General features: G+C 30.6%; 1 protein-coding gene across 1 annotated transcript in view; it reads left to right on the top strand.

Moving 5' to 3' along the window:
- Positions 1–1,598: 1,598 nt before the first annotated feature.
- Positions 1,599–16,891, top strand: part of LOC138937926 (sodium-dependent proline transporter) — a 25,711-nt gene continuing 10,418 nt past the window's right edge. The window contains exons 1-7 of the mRNA XM_070304625.1: positions 1,599–1,675; positions 4,664–4,823; positions 8,789–9,067; positions 9,619–9,829; positions 9,971–10,164; positions 11,874–12,054; positions 14,091–14,336. Coding sequence (XP_070160726.1) covers positions 1,649–1,675; positions 4,664–4,823; positions 8,789–9,067; positions 9,619–9,829; positions 9,971–10,164; positions 11,874–12,054; positions 14,091–14,336 — 1,298 coding nt within the window. The 5' untranslated portion in view covers positions 1,599–1,648. The remainder of the gene's footprint in view (positions 1,676–4,663; positions 4,824–8,788; positions 9,068–9,618; positions 9,830–9,970; positions 10,165–11,873; positions 12,055–14,090; positions 14,337–16,891) is intronic.

The following is a 16,891-nucleotide window of genomic DNA, read 5'->3' as shown; positions in this document are numbered from 1 at the left end:
GATAAAATTATTCTATATCTGTAGATTACAGGATGAAAAATGGAAGAGAATAGAAAATGTGGTTAGAGAAAAAGAAGAGACTCGCAGATTTCCTGCAGACTTATCTCTGGATAAAGTTGCTGCGGGATTCTCTTACTTTGAACATTTACGAAAGATTGATGATCTCACATCTGATGAGACGGTAATATTAAACGAGCAATTTCAAAGCTTTGCATTATGAATTTAACGAGAGCTTAGCAAGAATATACATTAATTTTCCATGACTATTTAAAGTTATCATATATTGACATGTGGACAGATTAGATAGAGTCGACAAAAAAGAACGGAAACAAATCTCAAATCGCACTTTCGCATCGATACTTTCTCTTTTCCTCTAAGCTTTCTAAGACTTTTCAATCGGTAACATGTAATTTGATAATAATAAAAGATTGCTATAGGAGTACGTGCGAGTGTGTACGCTCGATCTTTCAATATCGCGAAGATGTTCAAGCTAAATTGTCATTCGTAGAATCGCTCTTGTTATCTGCAAATCTTCCGCTATTATTGCCTTATCGGATTTTTTCATGAATATTTGCGTACACTTCATAGACACGAATTTCAATGAAAAGTTTGTGTTTGCGCGGAGCAATCGATACACGATCGAACTTATATTTATTCGCGAAGGCCGATCAAGTGGATCTATATCTTCTATCAAAATTATCTTTCGATATAATCACTCGTTCGAATTATCTTCTATCGTTAAGGAGGGTCCACATTATCGAGCAGAATTTTAAGCCGAGTCTCGTAACAAACTTCGAATCGAATGTTTAGTCAACCCTCTAAACAAGCTCCGTCACGATACAAAAGAGAGTTGAAATTTTCAAAACGTGCGTTTAAAACGAACATTGGCTCGAAAATTGAGTTTTGCAGCTCAGTTGTTCTTGTACTTTTTTCAATTTTAGCTTTTTGTTCTCCAAGGATGCGGCATAAATGATGTTGTCAACTTTTTTTTTTTTTTTTGCATGTAACACTATAGTTCATTATTAATTTCTTACCAAGCATCGTTTCTTTTGAATTTATTGTAATGCTGGAGATTTTTTAGCATCCGAATAGTCTTTTATTTTCACAAGCACACTCATAATTAATCGCAAATTCTTTTCTTATCACAGATTATTCTCCATCGTTATTACTAATTAATTTGTGCATATGAATGCACATGGATTGAAACGATCCCTAGGATTGATGAACAACTGTCCATATTTTTCATACGTTCTCCGTCTTTTGTCACCGTTGTAACTCGGATATTTATCTCATAAAGCGAATAACTTGATCATAGAAAAAAATTCTAAAATACCAACTAGTGGAAGCGAGCTGCGAATTGAACTGTGCGTGTCATCAAAATTCTTGCGACCCCCGTGGAATAAACATGCGATTGTTCACGTGACGGTTGCCGCCAATGTCCGACTCGAAATTCGATTCAACAATGTGGACACGTGATCGCCTCGCGACAATATTCGATTCGTGGTTCGGCTCGATAATGTGGATTCTGCTTTATATATGTTATTAATTGTCACCTGATCGCGTCGACGCCCAGACAGTCATCAGCGGAGTCTCGAAGGTGAATCGTAGTGGCAACGCGCGATTCAAGCCGGATTTTACCACAATTATTATGACGGAATCTAAAAAAACATCCCAGGTTGGTCTTTTTGAGAATACACACAATAAATTCGGTCGAGATAAAAGAAATTATGTTCTGATACACATTACTAATACTGAAAATTGATATTTATTTACATTATACCCCATACAGCACAGAACATTGCAATTACATTGCAGCAATGTTACAATCTTGCAAGTTGCAATGAAATATTGTTGAGACATTATTGGAATATGGAATTGTAATATTTTATGACAATGTTACAGCAACATTTCAAAAACATTACAAAAGACAGTTTTTGATAATCGCTACTTCGTTCGTTTACCACTATGCGCGTTGCGTTATCTATCCCGTATTTAAGTTTTAATCACGATGGTTATATAAAGCTTACAAAAAGCGGTTAGTAATATTAAAGGTATAATAACTATTTTTATCAGATTAATTTGTCTGATACAATCCCAACACAGGAAATTCAGATATTGAATTGAGTGTTCAGAAATCGGACAAATAATTATCCGAAAAAAGTTAAAATTATCCGTTTATTGTCTACTTAAGATATGGAGTTTAATATTTATATAAATAAAATTTTAATTTTTATGAATTAAAATATTTAATCATTATCAATTTCTTAAACTTGTAAATAATTTATAAAATAGCGATGTTAATTAGATAACAGAAAATTGTTTAATAGTTCCTATTTTTATATAAAAGCAAAAATTTGATAATAATTTTTTAATATGCAAAATGCTTCAAATTTAATAGATAAACTTGGAGAATATATAAAGACATCCACGAGAGACGAGAAAAAACTCGTTGTAATTGTGTAAATTCACAATCTTTTTTCTTATCTCTCTTGGATGTTTTTATATGTTCTCAAAGTTTATGTATTAAATTTGAAGCGTTTTGCACATTTGTAGCAATGTATTTAAATATTACAAATACATTGCACCGTAACATTACTGTAGTCTTACATTGAAATATTTCTGAGGGCGGACATTTCAACGTTGCCGCAGGCTTGTAGTAACATTGTAGAAACATTTCGCAACTTCTATGCAATATTACAATGTTTCAATGTAAGATCTGTGCAACGTTTTTGCAATCTTTCGGTGCTGTATGGGTTATGATTAATTATTATACGATCTTGTAATTCAAATGCGAGAAGCGTAAACGTGCATCTTATCATACCTGTTTGTATAAATACTTCTCTGCGCATGTTAATTACTTATAAAAACTTCATTATTTATTATTTTATTTTTAAATTATCTATAAAATTATTTATAAATTATTTGTGAAAGTTGTAAATTTAATGATTACGCATTTATTACGTGTATCAAAATATTTGTACAAAATAGTCTTTTTAAAAATATAAAACGTATAAAAATATAAAAATAATAAAATATATAAAAATATATATTATTATTGATCAAAAATATATAATTATAATTTCTCTTATGAGAAATATGTCTTAGTATCTTTCACAATTAAAAATTTATATTGTAATTTTTATTACAATATTTTCTTCATGTACATTATTGGGTCTGACAATCAAATTGTGCGCCCGAGCGTGTCAACATATCTCATTTTCTTATATTTAAAAAATACGTGATATAGAGAGAGAATTAGCAGTGGAAAATATAATAATATAATTTTAAAGTCTTTACGTGCTTATATTAAACCGTATTTTATTCTGTTTCTCCCATTTGAGACGCATGTATAATATAATTCAAAATTAATACGTAATGCTTTGCTAATCATATAATCTTATTTGTACTTATCTCACGATCAGATTAAATACGTTCATTGTCAAACTTTTGAGAGATCACTGATTCGAACTTTAATCTTGTTACGTGAATATGCTAAAAAATTCGAATCTGCGTTGAGATCTGTTTTCTCTCTTACCTCCTTTTCCTCCCTTTTCTCTGTCCCTCTCTCTTTTTCTTTTTCTCTCTCTTTCTCTTTCTTTTTGTTTTCTCATAGAAGAAACTTTATTTTCGTAACAAAATCTTTTTCCCTATTTTCTATGCCAATGTGTGTTCAGAATGTTCCAAAATGTCGAAAAATTACATTTAGAAAAAATGTCTATATATGTATGTATGTGTGTATGTATAAGTATGTACGGATTGATCGAGAACTTAAACGTCCATAACTCAAGAACTGTTTGAGTTACAGCGCTGGAATTTGGTACACAAGTAAAGTAGTACAACAATTTTATTTATTGTCATTTTTATAAAAATTCATATAGTGTTTTAGATTTTAAGACAGTTTGAATTTTTCAAAAAATGCCTGTGCAAGCTCTAACTTCCGCAAATTTTGAAATATCAGACTAAATTTTTCTAAATGAATACAGTATTATTAAAGAATGTTTGGTATTGAATTTGGCGAGGATTGGTGAAAGGGTTCATTTTTTATGAAATTTTGAATTTGAATTTTAAATTTTTCTGCACGCTCTAACTTCCACAAATTTCGAGATGTCGGGCTAAATTTTTTAACATGAATAGAGTATCATTAAATGGTGGTTGATATTGAATTTGGTGAGAATTGGTGCGAAATGGTTTATTTTTTATAAAATTTTGGATTTTAATATAAAATTTTTTTTAAATGTAAATTTTCAAATTACAAAAAAAATATATATATATATATATATTTTGTGATATTCTAGGTGGAATTTGCCAACATTGGAAACTTACACATTGCTTCTTTATCTTTTTATCTCAAGTTTTATGAGCGGAATAAAATGATGAGGAAGAAATGCGCAAGTTTCCAATTTGCACAATTTTCATCTTTTTGTACTTTTCTTTAGCTACATTTTTAATACACGTTTATTAGTAAAATTTAACAACAATAATTCGCGCACTAATATCCGCAGCTTGGCTCTTATCCGTTAGTTTTTCTACTTAATTTTTCTTCGATTGTTCATGCGTTGCAGCATGTCATTAGATCTTTTCCTTCGTTCACTTTGTTGAGCATACATCCTATACATGTATAGGATGCAAATAAAATGTATTAGTTTCCGTATGTTATTGACAGGTTTCGCTCGAACTTGGCGGCACTTCGGTGAAACATTCAAATGAGCCGAATCGGGGTAGTTGGTCCAACCAGATCGAATTTGTTCTATCCTGCATCGGATACGCCGTTGGCATCGGCAATGTTTGGCGTTTCCCTCTCTTCATATATCTCAATGGCGGTGGTACGTACATACATACGCGCATGCAACTGTGCTCGCATCAGTGTATCTGTCTCACATGTATATAGAATTAGAAGAAGTATATATAGGTGTATATATAGAAAATATGTACATTCGAGAAAAAAAGAAGAAAGAAAAGAAAAGAAAAGAAAAGACAAATACCACTGAATTAGGGCATTTTAAATTATAAGTGACACACTATGTTAGCGTATTTATGTGAATAACAATAAATAAATACAAATGTTACATATATTAACGTACAGGGTGTCCTAGACCACCCGTACACCCCTTTTCTTTTAAAAACTAAGCATTTTAGAGAAAAACGTTTTAAACAAAAATTGTATGGTTTTCAGGGGAACATAAGATGGTGTCATTGGTTTGACCTTGGAGGGCATCGTTAAGGTCAAGTCAAGGACACCTTTAATTTCTTAAATGGAATTCCCTATTTTTTATTGCATATTCTTATAGCATATGTCGAGAGCTTTCCAAAACACTGTAATAAAGTATTTTTTCATTAAGTACTTTTCGAGTTATTTTATATTTTAATCTGACATATTTTGATATAAAAAATAAAATATTTCGTAAAATATTCAGTTTTCGATAATCTTACCGTAATACTTTTATGTACAGAATAATGAGACAAATCAATTAGTATAAAAAATAATTGTTTTTAAGAAACTTATTTACAATGTATTTTTTAAAATAATTATTTATTTTTTTGCCACTAATTGATTTGTCTCATTATTCTGTACATAAAAGTATTACGGTAAGATTATTGAAAACTGAATATTTTACGAAATATTCTATTTTTTATATCAAAATATGTCAGATTAAAGTATAAAATAACTCGAAAAGTACTTGATGAAAAAATACTTTATTACAGAGTTTTGGAAAGCCCTCAAGATGAGCTACAAGAATATGTAATGAAAAATAGGAGGTTTTATTTAAGAAATAAAAGGTGTCCTTGACTTGATCTTAACGATGCTATCCAAGGTCAAACCAATGACACCATCTTATGTTTCCCTCAAAACCATACAATTTTTGTTCAAAACGTTTTTCTCTAAAATGCTTAGTTTTTGAAAGAAAAGGGATATACGGGTGGCCTAGGACACTCTGTATATAACTATAAAAATTTTATTAAGTTGAACAAAATTATAACTGTGTCCAAAAAAAAAGAGATGGAATTTATGAGAGGAATTTATTATCTTATAAATTTTTTTCTTCTGATTACATATCACAATTATATTTATATCTAACATATTTACTTGGAATGTGTTCAAATAAAGCATTTATGATCTTATATTTTCATAGTATATTTTTTTCTCGTTTTTATTTGCTTATAAAACACGTTAGCACAGTTTAGCCGTTAAAAGCTTGAGATACTCTGTACATCACTGTGATGCAATATCTGTGTTCTTGTATAAGGCGTCGAAAAATTATTAGCACAAACTTTGAAAAGCTGATGCACAAACTTTGAAATGGCGTTGCAGATTTAAAAATAAGAAAAGCAGTTGCCACGTAAACAAAGATCTGAAGACACTATTTCCAGAACTACAAGTCATTCAAGATTGAAATTTTTTAAATTAATTGTTGAAACTTTTTGAATATAAGTTATATATTAAATTTTTAATAATTCTCTTTCTCTTTTTCTCTCACTCTATTTCTCACTCTGTAAACTTATTTCTTCCGTGTGTGTGACAAAAAAGCCCGATTCTCTAAAAAAAATTTTATACAGTTAAATGTAGGATAAACAATATGATTTAATTAATACATTAGAATAATTCGATTTAAAATAGAATATTATTATAAACAATGAAAATTTTCTTAGTTGTGTTAATAAGTTAAAAAATCCATTTATTTAGTAAGAAATCATATAGTACACTAAATAATTCATTAAGAAATGAATCATATAAATACGTATATATATGATTCATTTCTTAATGAATCATATCCAAAAAAATCCATTTATTTAGTAAATTTATACAATAAAGAATTATATAGTCTACTAAATATATATATATATATATATATATATATATATAACAATGATGGCGCCAATCTATAATTAATAACACAAGTTAGCCATAAATAGCAACACTTATTACGAAAAAACAGGGGTACCCGGTTTGACCCGCCTACCCGATTTTACCCAATCTTCCCCTATATATATATATATATAGCTAATTTGTGTTATTAGTTGTAGATTAGCGCCATCATTATTTTAGAAGAAAGTGTGCCCCTGTACACACGATATTTCTTTTTCAATAAAAGTTAAAAGTTTTTAGCCCCAAAAAGATCAATATCGAGGCAAGAATCGAGTCATCGCGCACTATATTAGACAGTATATCATATTAGTTTTGATCAGTACTTTGCACACGCCAGAATATATAACCGCCGTATTTGTTACTTTTCTTTGTATTGGGGCAAAACCGGGTACTTACATATCTCATATAATGAAAAGAGGAGGGACTGTTATCCTAATTTTGTCTTCCTACAAAAAGCAGTTGGAAACGAAAACTAACATTCAGAAAAAGAAACCACTAGAAAAAAAACCTTTTTAAGACCCCTAAAGTTAGAAAGTTAAATAAGGAAGTCCCGCAGCAATGTCGAACAAGAGGATATCTTTATTTGTGATTTTTGTCAATAGAATACACCTTTATATTGCATTTTGATTAAAATAAATCTATATTTTGTAATTACACGGTGTTTTGCATATTTTTAAATAGGTACCCGGTTTTATCCTACCGATAAGACAAAACCGAGTACTTTGACTTGTTATTCTTGGTAACCAAAATTTTTGTTTTCAGCAACTAGCCTTATTTTTTCGTAGTTTAAGATTCACTAAAAACTATTAACGGTTAGCAAAATCTTTTTTATTCGCAGATTTTTTTATAGGAACAAATCGATAAAAGTACCCAGTTTTACTCTACTTCCTTCTATGTATTTAGTGGACTATATAATTCTTTATTGAATAAATGGATTTTTAATTATAGATATAAACTATCCCATTTTAAAAGTTCCACCCTCATAACTTTTCAGGATCAACGTTTGAAGGAAAACGACTCCAATAAAAGTTGTAGGGAACAAAGGGAACTATCTAATAGTGACCTTGGATTTGACACTAAAGGTCATTTTCAAGGTCATTTGAAGGTCAACTTCCGATTTTTGAATAAAATTGCTTATTTTTCAATACATATTCTTGTAGGTTATCTCGAGAGCTTTTGAAAACACTATAATAAAGTATTTTTTCATTGAGTACCTTTTGAGTTATTTTATATTTTAATCTGACATATTCTGATATAAAAAATAAAATATTTCGTAAAATATTCAATTTTCGGTAATCTTACCGTAATACTTTTATGTACAGAATAATAAGACAAATCAATTAGTGCAAAAAAAAAAAAAAAAATTGTTTAAAAAAATACATTGTAAATAATTTTCTTAAAAACAATTATTTTTTATACTAATTGATGTGTCTCATTATTCTGTATATAGAAGTATTATGATAAGATTATCGAAAACTAAATATTTTACGAGATATTTAATTTTTTATATCAAAATATGTCAGATTAAAATATTAAATAACTTAAAAAGTACTTAATAAAAAAATACTTTATCATAGTGTTTTGGAAAGCTCTCGAGATAAGCTACAAGAATATGTAATGAAAAATAGGGGGTTCCACTTAAAAAATGGAAGTTGATCTTCAAATGACCTTGAAAATGACCTTTAATGTCAAATCCAAGGTCACTATTAGATAGCCCCCTTTGTTCCCTACAACTTTTATTCGAGTCGTTTTCCTGCAAAACGTTGATCCTGAAAAGTTATGAGGGTGGAACTTTTAAAATGGGACACCCTGTATATATATATACAATTGCTTGTTTAAGTATAACATTTCATTTTAGTTAAAATCGTTTTCACATTATATTTCGGAGAAACTACTTATATTTAAGATTGCATATTGTTATAGGCGTCTTTTTGATACCTTTCATTCTCATGCTGTTTACAATGGGTCTGCCTATATTCTTTCTGGAACTTTGTATGGGTCAGTACACTGGACTAGGACCCATAAAGGCTTTCAGCCGCATGGCACCAGCATTTCATGGTCTAGGTTATTGCACATTGGTTGTCATTTTCCTAGTGTTGATATACTATATGATAATCATCGCTTGGATTTTATTCTATACTTTTGCCTCTTTCTCTCCAAAACTCGCCTGGGCGCACTGCGATAACGATTTTAACACTAAGGGTAAGTAAAAGTAAACCGGTACGCTGATGAGGAATTGGATTTTTGTCATTTTATTTAAGCGAGCAAATATTTATCTAAACTTTAGCGGGTGTGTAGTTAACTCATGATTAATCTATCTATTTGGTACTGAGTTTTGTAATATTATTAATAATGTTATTATAATAACTTTCGATGATATTTATATTGTTTACTTAAAATTATTACAAAAAAACCATTGCTTTTAGCGTATATAAATTTATTAAATATTTGAAACAAACTTATTTCCTCTTTATAATATGAGAAAAAACGTAAGGTATTTCATGTAAAATAATATAACAAAAAATATTTATGATTCTTTTTATTAATTAATTTATGTGTTTTATATTATAAGATAATATAATATAAATATAATTAATATTACCTGCCATTATGCAACTTGGAATCTGATTAAATAATTGTAGCAAATCTTTAAAGATGATGTTATATTGATGATGAAAAGAGAAGACATAGCCATCATGCCATGCCCGTTCGTTCTCGGATGACGCATCTAACGCTAGTATTAACGTTGACAGATTGTTATAGCGGCCTTGAAGATATAACATGCCAGCAGAGCACCAACTCAAATTCTATATTTTATAACAATAGCTGTGTGACCATCCACGCGGTCTGCTCGAATTTTGGTTACTTCAACGGCGGCAATACCACTCATTGTTTCAACAACAGCGGAGCAAAAGCCTTCAGCGAAATCTACACGCGGGTACTATCGTCCGAAGAATATTTCAGGTACGATATAAGTTGTCACCAGCGCTGCATCGTGTCGGGAGGATCGGGAACGAGCCTTACGTCGCTGTTCAGCGTTGAGGAACGAGGTAAAATTTGTCCAAGATCGCGCTTGCAAAGCGTGTAATTGTCGATTGCGTTCAGAGACTACGTTCTTGGTTATCGCGGTGCCACATGGGAGAACTTTGGTGGTATACGATGGGAATTGTTCGGATGTCTCACTTTAGCTTGGACAGTGTGCTTCCTATGTCTAGTACGCGGCATTCAGAGCATCGGCAAGGTTGTCTACTTCACTGCCCTTTTTCCTTATGTTATCCTTACAGCTCTGCTAATACGAGGTAAGAAACAGAAACGAAAAGCTTTTCTATAATATAACAAGTTTATTGAAGTTTAATCCATTAACGGCCAACGTCTTAGTATTTATAAATCAAATTATTTTTTAATAATAATTATATATATATATATATATATATATATATATATATATAACTATTTTAGAAAAAGGGAACGATTTTATATATATATATACAGGGTGGTCCTCGTAACGGTCGCCAAGATTTTTAAGGCACTTACAATAATCTGACATAAAAAAGTTTCAAACAAAAGTTGTGTGGCTTCAAGGGGGCCATAAGATGGTGACAATGATTTGACCTTGGAAAATCATTTGAAGGTCATGTGAAGGTCAACTTTAAAATCTTAAATAAAAACCCCCATTTTTTAAAGGGTATTCTTATAGCTGACATCCAGAGCTTTCCAAAACACTATAACAAAGTATTTTTTTATTAAGTACTTTTTGAGTTATTTTATATTTTAATCTGACATATTTTGATATAAAAAATAAAATATTTCGTAAAATATTCAGTTTTCAATAATTTTACCGTAATACTTCTATGTACAGAATAATAAGACAAATTAATTAGTGCCAAAAAAAACAAATAATTGTTTAAAAAAATACATTGTAAATAATTTTCTTAAAAACAATTTTTTTTTTATACTAATTGATTTGTCTCATTATTCTGTACATAAAAGTATTACGGTAAGATTATCGAAAACTAAATATTTTACAAGATATTTAATTTTTTATATCAAAATATGTCAGATTAAAATATAAAATAACTCAAAAAGTACTTAATGAAAAAACACTTTATTATAGTGTTTTGGAAAGCTCTCGAGATAAGCAATAAGAATATGTAATGAAAAATAGGGGGTTCCATTTAAGAAATTAAAGGTGTCCTTGATTTGACCTTAACGATGCCATCCAAGGTCAAACCAATGACACCATCTTATGTTCCCCTCAAAACTATACAATTTTTGTTAAAAACGTTTTTCTCTAAAATGCTTAGTTTTCGAAAGAAAAGGGGTTACGGGTGGTCTAGGACATCCTGTATATTGTATATATATATATATATATATATATATATATATATATATATATATATATATATATATATGTATGAAATTGTTCCCTTTCTCTTAACTTTTAAAAATGAAAAGCGATATCAAGAAATGTTATTTATTTAATGAACTTAATATTAATTTATTGAAACTCTTTTAGAAAGTAAAAGTAATTGGTATACTTAAAATTATCTAAATTATATAATTACGTCTTCTTCAATATATTAATTACATTAATACAATACTATTTTTTTATTAGAATATATATATATATATATATATATATATATATATATATATATATATATTAAAATAGCTAAAAGAAAATAGATAAAAGAAAAATCTTAAACGGAAATAACAACAATATAATAAACAGCTTTTTTATTCATTATATAATAAAAAATTGCAAAGTTTTATTGCTGACTAGAACTACCTGCTCGTATGATTCGAGATAAATCAGATTTGACATTATCGTCATCGACTAGGATATCTTCGCGCGACTTAACTTTTTTAGGCACTTCTCTCCATAAGCTTTTTCGCATCCGTTCGTATAGTAAAACTTTTGTATACGGATCGTGCGACAATAGCATCCTAGCGTGAGAGATCGGATAACTTTATCATGAACGTGACTGAGAGAGAGATATTCGCACAGGTGTTACGTTAGACGGCGCCGATGAAGGCGTTCTATGGTACATCATGCCCGACTTTTCGATACTGAAAAACGCCAAAATGTGGGCGGATGCCGCCTCTCAAGTCTTTTATTCGCTCGGAATCGGCTGCGGATCTTTGGTCACCCTCGCGAGCTACAGCAACTTCAACAACAATTGTCACAGGTGCGATTATATTAGAATGATATCTTTTACTTATATTTGCAATATATACAGGATGTCCCAGAATTAGACCGATAAACTTCAGGTTATAAAGGACACCAACCCAATACAGTACAGAACATTACAGCAATATTGCAGCAACATTGCAACATTGCCGCAATGTTGCTACGATGTTGCAATATTGTTGCAATGTTGCTGCAATGTTCTGTGCTGTATGGGAAAGTAAGCTAATCTTGCTAATAAAATAAGAGTTTACGAGTTCGCGAAGTTCTCTTGTTAGTCTTTGAGTCTGCCAAAAGGGCTCATTTGCGGACACGAGTTTATTGACAAAATTGGCTTATTTTAGTGTCCTTTATAATCATCTGAAGTTTGTCGATCTAATTTTGGGACACCCTATATACATATAGAATAAAAACAAATTCCCTAGAATAGAACAAAAAAATAATCCTTATCGAATCTATTTGTTCTATAAATATATACATACATACATACATTTCAATAGTTACATTGACTATAAGCATTGCAAGCGTTTATTAATCTTCGCGACACATGACGTTTGTTGGATATATTACCTAACCTAACTTAAAACTTGATGACATCGTTCCAGTGAGGAAAAGGTAAATCAGCTGTTTATCACGACCAATCGATATAATTTCAGAGCTAACTTGAATATAACAATAATAAATTAAAGATGATTGATTAAATAACCAAATATTACATAATAATTCGATTTTCAAAAGCGATATACATACACAAATATGACTAATAATAATTTTTAGATATAGATAGTCTTCTGCATATCACATTTTAAACGTGTAATATTCTCTAACAATGCAAGTTATTTTTTAATTGCGTGTAATATAAACATATGGTATATATTATACAGGGTGTCCTAAAACTATCGTACTTTCTCTTAATGGCAGATTCCTTAGAACATTTCAAGACAAAAATCCTAATGCAAAAATATCTCTCGAGGATATGATAGTTTTTAAACGGGAAGCGATTAGATTTTATGACAAGGCTGAGATTTTGCGCGCTCAAATATATATATATACACAAGGACACCCTATATATATACAGGATGTCCCATTTTAAAAGTTCCACCCTCATAATTTTTCAGGATCAACGTTTGAAGGAAAACGACTCGGATAAAAGTTGTAGGGAACAAAGGGGGCTATCTAATAGTGACCTTGGATTTGACATTAAAGGTCATTTTCAAGGTCATTTAAAGGTCAACTTCCATTTTTTAAGTGGAACCCCCTATTTTTCATTACATATTCTTGTAGCTTATTTCGAGAGCTTTCCAAAACACTATGATAAAGTATTTTTTTATTAAGTACTTTTTAAGTTATTTTATATTTTAATCTGACATATTTTGATATAAAAAATTAAATATCTTGTAAAATATTTAGTTTTCGATAATCTTACCATAATACTTTTATGTACAGAATAATGGGACAAATCAATTAGTGCAAACAAAAAAACAAATAATTGTTTAAAAAAATACATTGTAAATAATTTTTTTAAAAACAATTATTTTTTACACTAATAAGTTATTTTTTAATTGCGTGTAATGTAAACGTATAGTATATTATACAGGGTATCCTAAAACTACCGTATTTTCTCTTAATGGCAGATTCCTTAGAATATTTTAAGACAAAAGTCCTAATACAAAAATGTCGAGGTTATAATAGTTTTTAAATAGGAAGTACGGAAAGTATATTTTATATATATATATATATATATATATATATAGAAGGATGTAAGAGAAAATAAGGGATAAAACCTTAGGATTCTGTTAGAGATCAGAGAAACAGAAAAAGATTGGATACAATAATGGGTTAGGAGGACCTTTTATTTTTTTATTTTAGGGAGAGAGATGAAAGCGCTTTTCTCAAAACAACACGATGTTTGTATACGAGCTTTCCTTTGTTCCAATATAGTTCATTCCTGAGGCTTATCCAAACATTTTATTAACATCCCGTAACACGCGCTTGTCGTGTGCATGATAATTTGATTCTTGGCTTTCTTATTGTCAGGGATGCTATTTTTGTCACCTTTACGAATCTATTCACTTCCGTTTTCGCTGGCTTCGTAATATTCTCGGTACTCGGATTCTTGGCCCGGGTGATGCACATGCCGATCAGTAAGGTGGTTCAGGATGCGGAGGGATTGGCTTTCATCGCTTACCCGGAGGCAGTGGTACAGATGAGGTATCCGAATCTCTGGGCCATTCTATTCTTCTTCATGCTCTTCATACTCGGCCTCGGTAGCCAGGTAAGCATGCGAGCAATTTTACACATACATCGCGGCATTCGAGCCTGCGAATTCTGAGCACGCTGCGGCGGCGATAAACGGAAGCGAAAAATATTATCGCATGAACGTTTAAGGAAGCTATATAAGAAAATATTATTACCATTTTCACAAGGAAAACCGGGAAGAGATACCCCGCTTCCACTCCTCGTCACTTACGATGATGAGAAAAATAATTATTAGCGCGATGAAGCGAGCGGAGACTCGCGGGAGGGAAACGGCAGGTAGGGAGCGAGAGATGTAAATTTCAATTTTCCTTCGCGTAACGAGAAACTTTGCTGCGCTAACTGCGTTTGTGTTCCAAGTCGTGTATATTCGCAAGATGGTTCGGCACACATACCTACACTCTCGCCTTCTCTGGTTATGCGAAATAATTTAACTGTATATATAATAAACGAAGCAAAGTACGTGCGATATGTAGGGCAATCATACGATTCGAATTTCTTACGACACTCCGGAATTTGAATAATATTCATGTTGTCTCAATCAATATCCAAAGTAGATTTCAATTGCGGGCAAGACAGAAATATTTGAATTTTTATACAGGGTGTCCCATTTTAAAAGTTCTACCCTTATAACTTTTCAGGATCAACGTTTGAAGGAAAACGATTCGGGTAAAAGTTGTAGGGAACAAAGGGGGCTATCTAATAGTGACCTTGGATTTGACATTAAAGGTCATTCTCAAGGTCATTTGAAGGTCAACTTCCGTTTTTTAAACGGAACCCCCTATCTTTCATTACATATTCTTGTAGCTCATCTTGAGAGCTTTCCAAAACACTATAATAAAGTTATTTTTTTAAGTACTTTTTAAGTTATTTTATATTTTAATTTGACACATTTTAATATAAAAAATTAAATATCTTGTAAAATATTTAGTTTTCGATAATCTTACCGTAATACTTCTATGTACAGAATAATGAGACAAATCAATTAGTATAAAAAATAATTGTTTTTAAGAAAATTATTTACAATGTATTTTTATAGACAATCATTTCTTTTTTTTTGGCACTAATTGATTTGTCTCATTATTCTGTACATAAAAGTATTACGGTAAGATTATCGAAAACTGAATTTACGAAATATTTTATATCAAAATATGTCAGATTAAAATATAAAATAATTTAAAAAGTATTTAATAAAAAAATACTTTATTATAGTGTTTTGGAAAGCTCTCGAGATAAGCCACAAGAATATGTAATGACAAATAGGGGGTTTCGTTTAAAAAACGGAAGTTGACCTTCAAATGACCTTGAAAATAACCTTTAATGTCAAATCCAAGGTCGCTATTAGATAGCCCCCTTTGTTCCCTACAACTTTTATCCGAGTCGTCTTCCTTCAAACGTTGATCCTGAAAAGTTATGAGGGTGGAACTTTTAAAATGGGACACTTTGTATATTGTGTGTACCTTTCTTTTACAATTTTAAGTTAATACGCATAAAAAATGCTACATCTAAAAAATTATATATAAAATATGTTTTATCCCCTACATTATATAGCACTACGGTTTGCAATGAAACGCATAATAATTAATATGATTTTTATATTCTGCTATTTATATTACATTTATTACATATAAAAATGCATAATTTTATGGCCAAGGATTAAAGAATTTGTATCATAATAGATTAAAAGATTGCAGAATTATATCAATTTTCAAGCTTTTATGCGATATAGAATGTTAATCCGATATTTCTGATTTTTGTTATGTTTGTGTTTCCAATTTAATGATGTAACGATATCCTTTTGTATCAATACAATATTGTAGTTAACAATTGTGTAAATCGAAACCAAATTATTTTAACTTGATTGGCTATCGCATATTATATCATACATATTATTATAACATCTATAAGATATCGTAATATTTTATTCTACAATGAACAATTTGATGAAGCTATAAAAACTATTCTCTTCTCATGTGTGTGTCGTGTGTTAATTTCTTTAGACACGCAATAAATCGATTTTTCTAAGCATATATTTTGTATGAATATGCAAATAGACTTTGACATTTATAATATGCAGGCGTTAAAAAGTTACGCAATACAGACTCTCAAGGAAATATTGATCATCATAATAGCTTCTCCGTTACTTATCGACGAGGTTATTTTACGAAGATTTCGCGAACCATCCTGGTGCTAAGAAAGCACTATTCAAACGCCTCGAGAAACGACTGGCGTATTTGTCAAACGATACCGCGGGCGAGACGGATGCGTCTCTCGCTTTTCCAGCGACTAGCCTGGGCGGCGATCGTTTCGTGTTGCTTTTGCATCGCAGAACTCTCGTCGTTCTATTCAGAAGCTCGTATATTATGGAAGAAATTATAGTTCACTGTCTCGAAGTGAAATCCACATCTTCTCTTTTCTTTTCTTCTTATCAGTTGAAATTTTTTCCGTTTCGTAACGGATCATCTGTGATTCCGTAAAACTAACGTGTAAAAAAACACAAACACGCGTTTCTATCTTTTGTATTTACATTATACAATCGAAAGTGCATTTCTTTTTAGTACTCTGCGTTGATACCACTGCTT

Source organism: Polyergus mexicanus, unplaced genomic scaffold, assembly GCF_030449975.1.
Source record: "Polyergus mexicanus isolate NDT 795.1 unplaced genomic scaffold, iyPolMexi1.0 SCAF_11, whole genome shotgun sequence".
NCBI lineage: Eukaryota > Metazoa > Arthropoda > Insecta > Hymenoptera > Formicidae > Polyergus > Polyergus mexicanus.
Note: the sequence above shows the minus strand (reverse complement) of the source record. Positions and strands in the feature narration are given on the sequence as shown.